Source organism: Pyrgilauda ruficollis, unplaced genomic scaffold (genome assembly GCF_017590135.1).
Source record: "Pyrgilauda ruficollis isolate IOZ18807 unplaced genomic scaffold, ASM1759013v1 scaffold3, whole genome shotgun sequence".
Taxonomy (NCBI): domain Eukaryota; kingdom Metazoa; phylum Chordata; class Aves; order Passeriformes; family Passeridae; genus Pyrgilauda; species Pyrgilauda ruficollis.
In genome coordinates this window covers 4204429-4209946 of record NW_024524377.1, presented here as the reverse complement: position 1 = coordinate 4209946, position 5518 = coordinate 4204429, and the positions used below count along the sequence as shown (strand labels likewise).

General features: G+C 44.7%; 1 protein-coding gene across 1 annotated transcript; it reads right to left on the bottom strand.

Annotated features, from left to right (window-relative positions):
- Positions 1-1908: 1908 nt before the first annotated feature.
- CXCR4 (C-X-C motif chemokine receptor 4) lies at positions 1909-5193 on the bottom strand. The gene is made up of 2 exons (XM_041473056.1): positions 5068-5193; positions 1909-3478 (listed from the first exon to the last, which is right to left on the bottom strand). Exons 1-2 carry the CDS (start codon positions 5104-5106, stop codon positions 2417-2419), a joined length of 1101 nt encoding a protein of 366 aa, XP_041328990.1. The 5' UTR covers positions 5107-5193; the 3' UTR covers positions 1909-2416.
- Positions 5194-5518: the final 325 nt, after the last annotated feature.

The following is a 5518-nucleotide window of genomic DNA, read 5'->3' as shown; positions in this document are numbered from 1 at the left end:
GTTTTATAAAAATCGTCTCTCTGGGGCATGGGTTTAAGTTTTTTTAAAATTTTGTTAATTAATTTTCTACACAAATTCTTTCTGTTGTTTGTTTAGTGTCCTTTTAGTGGTCTTTGACAGTAACATGACTGGTGAGTTTATTCTCTTTCCTGTTAACTCTGCTTGAGGTAGCAGTTGGTTGACTGAAGCGTAATGGGAATAATCTAAGTTAATGCTGGGGGCTCTAAACATTTCCTCAACAAATAAGCAGCAGTGTGTTGATAGCCTGTAAGTATTTTATAAGTGCAATTAAATCACAGTGATTGATTGGGCTGGGGTGAAAACCAGAATCATTTAGAACAGCAAATTCTTCACAGGGAAACCCTCACTAAATTAAGAAAACACACAAACGAACAACAAAAATAAACCATTTAAGGAGTTCTGCTCCTATACCATGTTTTCTTCATTTTTCAGCCCTGTTTAGGAGGAACAACTTGATCAAAGTGAGACCTTTTGTTTCTTGAGAATGCATCTTTTCTGCTGTTAATTTATGTTGAGAGAAAACACTGAGAGTTAACTGATCTAGAAGTTTAGTTGCTAAAAGTGGGGGAGGAAATCTGTGTCCTTTTCATTTTATCTCACTTTTCTCTCCCTTTGCCTGGCTCCGGGTTACAAAATCTTGCACTTTTGTAGTACTTGTTGGATTCCTCATAGAACGCATTCAATTCACTAAATTGCTGGAAAATTACCTATTTTCTGCCAGGTTTTGTGCTTGTTCAGCACTGAATCAGCTCAACACAGAATCAGATGATTACTACTGTCATTGCAAGGGAAGGAGTGCAGGATGCAGTCAAGGTTGCAGCCTCCTCACTGGAGAGAAGGGAAGTTGAAAACAGAAAGGTAATGTATTTATGAAAATATCTAATATTAAATATGGAATTTAATGTATAGTTTAGCATAGTGGTACTGGCTCCACAAAATCACTAGGGTGCTGTACCTGTGAAAAATTTAGTTAATACCCCTGCAATATCTATGTTGCCTGTTTCAGTTCTAAGTAGTAGATATTTTTTTTTCTTTTTTTTTTTTGACTTCTAGGTTGTTTTTTATATGTAAGTAACAGTTTTGTTTGTTTTGTTAATGTAAGTACAAATACTCTCAATGGCTCTGTTCTCTTGGGTATCCATTACTTCTGAATGCACTCTAATAATGTGAAGACATTACTAACTAGTCAATTAAGATTTCAGCACTAATTATTGGTAATCCTATAGTCTGGCTGATTCCTACTGAAAATATTTTCAAGAATTGGCACACATTCTGTGTTTTTAAAAGGAATATAAAGATTTTAATATTAATTTAAGAAAATCTGGATGTAGACAAGATAGGGAAAGCTCCATAGAGGAAAACCACTTACCTTTTTCAGAGCAGATACACTTTAATAGAATAACTTTATTTCTAGTCAGAAAAGGCTTTGATTCAGCTACATTTGATTAGTATTAACTTGTGAAACTAAATTTTGAACCACAGCAAAGGCAGAAGAAATGAAAGGATTGACTTTGTACACAGGGCATAAAGGTTAGGCACTTGCAGTAATCTGAGTTTGACTACTGAGGCTGTAAACTTTAGCAATTGCTTAAACACATTGGTTTTCATTTGTAGATATTTTGCCTCAAAAAGTTCTCTTAGTGACAATTTAAGTAATTTCAAACATAATGTTAACTGCAGCAAATATATTCCAATGAAAAAAACATATGACAAGGGACTCAGAGGTGTCAACTGAATAATCAGTATGTACTGAAACTCATTTTCCTGCTTTTCACAAGACCTGCAATTTTCTAAGACATTATTGTGTATTTAGAATTGTAAATAAAGGCACTGAGAAAAATTCAACCAGAAATGAAAATACCACTCAAAATAACTTTTTTTCATGTACTTTTATTTTACCTTGAACAGAAAATTTTGCAAACCATCAATTACTGAGAATGGAAAAACCCTAGCATGTAACAGGAGGCTTTGGTTATAAGTGCCATTTCTACAGCAGTTAAGCTATTGTAAACCAAACATCTTGTAGTAAGGTAAAAATATCCAGGCAAACTTTTAAGAATAACAGCAACACCAAAAACATTTACATATAAACAACAGAGAAATATTTTCTAAACTTTTAACAGTCACTTTGCTACAATCCAAAGTGTTTAGTTCACATATCTATACATACAGTCACTAAAACTTTTGTGAACCAACCACTTGTCCACAGGACCTGCCTAGACAGTTTGTCATCAATACCAAAGGTTTTTTTATATAAATAAGTCAATTAAACTTCACAGAGACTAAAAGAAACAATATAAAATTCCAGCTGTAAATAAATCTGTACATTATGGTCAGTCTGAAATCTTGCGTAGCTTTAAAGTGTCTCTTTATAAAATGATGGCAAGGAGCAGTGTTAGCTGGAATGGAAACTCGAAGACTCCGACTCTGTAGAAACAGAAGAATGTCCTGCACGTTTGCCTTTTGAAAGAATCTTGAGGCTTGATCCTCTGCTAACTGATGTCAAGGCATTTTGAGCTGATGTTTTGAACTTGGCACCCAAGAAGGCATACAGAATTGGATTCAGGCAGCAGTGGAAGAATGCCAGGGCTTCCGTGATGGAGATCCATTTGTGCACTATGGTCTCCAAGCTGCAGCGGTGTCTGATGACTCCCAGCAAGATGAAGGTGTCGATGCTGATGCCGATATAATATGGCAGCCAGCAGGCAAAGAAGGCAAGGATGAGGATAACCGTGGTCTTCAAGGCTTTGCGCTTCTGGTGGCCTTTGGAGTGTGACAGCTTGGATATGATAATGCAGTAGCAAGTCAGAATTATTAGACCAGGCAAGACAAGTCCTACCAAGATATGCTGGAATCTGAATGAGATCAGCCAGTTTTCGTGAGGGTACAAGCGATCACAGAGATACTTTCCTTCTACTTCACTGGTACTGGCGAAGATTAAATCGGGCACTGTCAGAAGCAAAGCTGGCAGCCACACACCTACATACACCACCTTCTCAGCCAACAGCTTTCGTGGGCGCTGGCTGTTGGTGGCGTGGACTATTGCCAGGTAACGATCTAAACTTATGAAGGCCAAAATCAAGACACTGCTATAGAGGTTGACTGTGTAAATGACATGAACTGCCTTGCACAGAACATTCCCGAAGTACCAGCCAATGGCTGCATCCACAGACCAGAATGGCAAGGTGATGACAAAGAGGAGGTCAGCCACAGAGAGGTGCAGCCTGTATTTATCAGTCATGCTTCTCTGCTTCTTCTGGTAGCCCATAACAATAATAACCAATCCATTGCCAATTATTCCGGTTAGGAAGATGATGGAGTAGATTGTTGGCAAGAAGATCCGGTTGAAATCGGCATTCTCATGTTGATAGCATGGCTCTTCATAGTCTCCATAGTCACCCGAACCAATCTCATCTGTGCCATTTTCAGAAAGTTCAATTAATAACCCAGAGGACAGCTAAAAAAAAAAAGGAAGAATATTAAATTAGATTTTTTTCTCTGCAAAAACTTATTCTATATGACAATATGTGAAGGGTTGCTTGAACAGTCTTCACTGTCACAAATGGGCAAACATTTTGAAAACCCAGTGGGAAAATACAATGTTTACATACACATATATAAAATACACAGCAAATAAGAATAACTTTTAAAACTTCCTTTGTCTTTCTCTGCGGAGTAAGATCTTGCTAAGGGCAGGGCATGCAGGAGCAAAGAAAGATAATGGCTACTCCCAGAAATATCGTTGGTTCTGGACACTTCAGTGCTCTTATCAGATGGGCACTACAAACAGGAGAGCCCAGAAAGTGCCAGATACAAGAGGTCTGTCGACAAAGAGCATGACCTATCACATTTAACTTCTACAATAGAGAGCTATAAAAAAATTACTTAGAAATGCTGCTGCTCCAAAGTCCCTTCTCATTAAGAGGATAGGGTCAAGGAGAAATAGAGAAGGTACCCTCGGCTGATGTAATAAAGGATAAATAATAGCAAGAATTCCCTGCTGAGAAGCAATTGACAGCTCCACACACTCAGACAAGGAAAAAAAACCCAAAGCCCATAAAGAAAGAAAGAGAGAGGTGACCTTAATCAGGGGAACTCAAAGCCCGTGAAGGGTCACCACGATGGTCCACGTTCCCTCCCTTTGTTCCCACCCTGTGCGGTTGCGGGGCCGGGGTGAGCGCGGCCGGCGCGGGACTGCAGCCAGACGGACCAAGTGAGCATAGCGGTGGAAAAAGGAAGCGAAATTTGGTGAGGGCATGAAAGCGCGTCAGGAAACCACCAACGGTTTTGGCCACGGCGCTAAAAGCAAAGGTGGCGGGAGAGTGCCATCTGGCTATGTGCAATTCCTAAGGTTTTCAGATTTTTTGCTGTCATGCCCCGTGTCCCACGGACCCCCAGGCTCCGCGCAGGGCGCGCCCGAGACATCGGCAGCGCTTCACACGCGGAGGCAGCGGCTCCACGCGGGCATTAACTGCGGCCCTAAAGTTGGGACTTGGCAGAGATCTCCCTTTTGCTCCTAACTGCTCTCCAAACCGCGGCAGAGGAGCTGCCCCCGGAAGAGTGGGATGCCGCCTCGTTTCGCTCGGGGAGCGGGCGGGACGGCCGGGCGCTGCCGCCGCTCCCAGTCCCGCCGGCAGCCCGAGGTCTGGGCGCGCACCGGGGCAAAGGGATACCATGCCCCGGAGTCAGACCGCTCCAAACTTCCTCGCCTCTTCCCCTCTCATCATTGCCCTAGCGCTAATTGCTCTGCCGGCGTTTTTCAGTCCGCAAAGGTAGCACATGGCACTCGAACTGACGGCCGAGCAGCAGAGCCCCAGAGAAGGAGCGGAGTGCTGCAGCTGGAATTTGCAGTGGCTGCAGCTGCGCCGAGGTCCGAAGCGCTGCAGGCAGAGGCAGCAGTGGCCGGGGCTCAGAGGGGAGCCCTGCCCGTTCGCATCCCGCAGACCCCTCCGCTGTCCCGACCCCTCCGCCCGCAGCCTCCGCCGAGGGCACCTTTGTTTGCAAACAGCGCGCACATGGGCAGCCGGCCGCGCTCCCGGCACTTACATCCATGCTGTCGAGGCTGCTGTCCATGCTCAGAGCCATCGGACGGCTCCGCGCTCTCAGACTGTTGCCGCTGTCGCAGCTGCGCCTCTCGCAGTGACACCACTCGCCGCTGCTCCAAACACGCCCCGACTCTTCTGGCGGGACGCGCCGCTTTATAAAAGGTCCCGGGCTGCCCCCCCCGCCCCCGGGGCAGCCGCGTCTGGCTCCTCCCCGGCGATGTCGCCGCGCTCTCGGGCTCCGGGCGGGCGCCTCGGGCCGCTCTTTGTCTGCCGCCCCGGGCATGGGAATTGCACTTGCCCGGCGCGCCCGCGGGGGCCACGCTCCTCACGGGGGCATTTGCCCCCTTCTGATTGATGTGTTCATACAAGCGGGCTTTTGAATTTCCCCTCAAGAACATTCTTTGAAGTGTGTTGTAGAGCCCTGGGTTGCCATGGGTACCCCAGGCGGGCTC

Bases quoted from the DNA above. Each gene is read 5' to 3' on its own strand.
- CXCR4 (XM_041473056.1), bottom strand. From the start codon at position 5,106: ATGGCTCTGAGCATGGACAGCAGCCTCGACAGCATGGAT. The intron at 3,479-5,067 runs GTAAGTGCCGGG...TTTTTTTTTTAG, and splicing joins GCAGCCTCGACAGCATGGAT to CTGTCCTCTGGGTTATTAAT.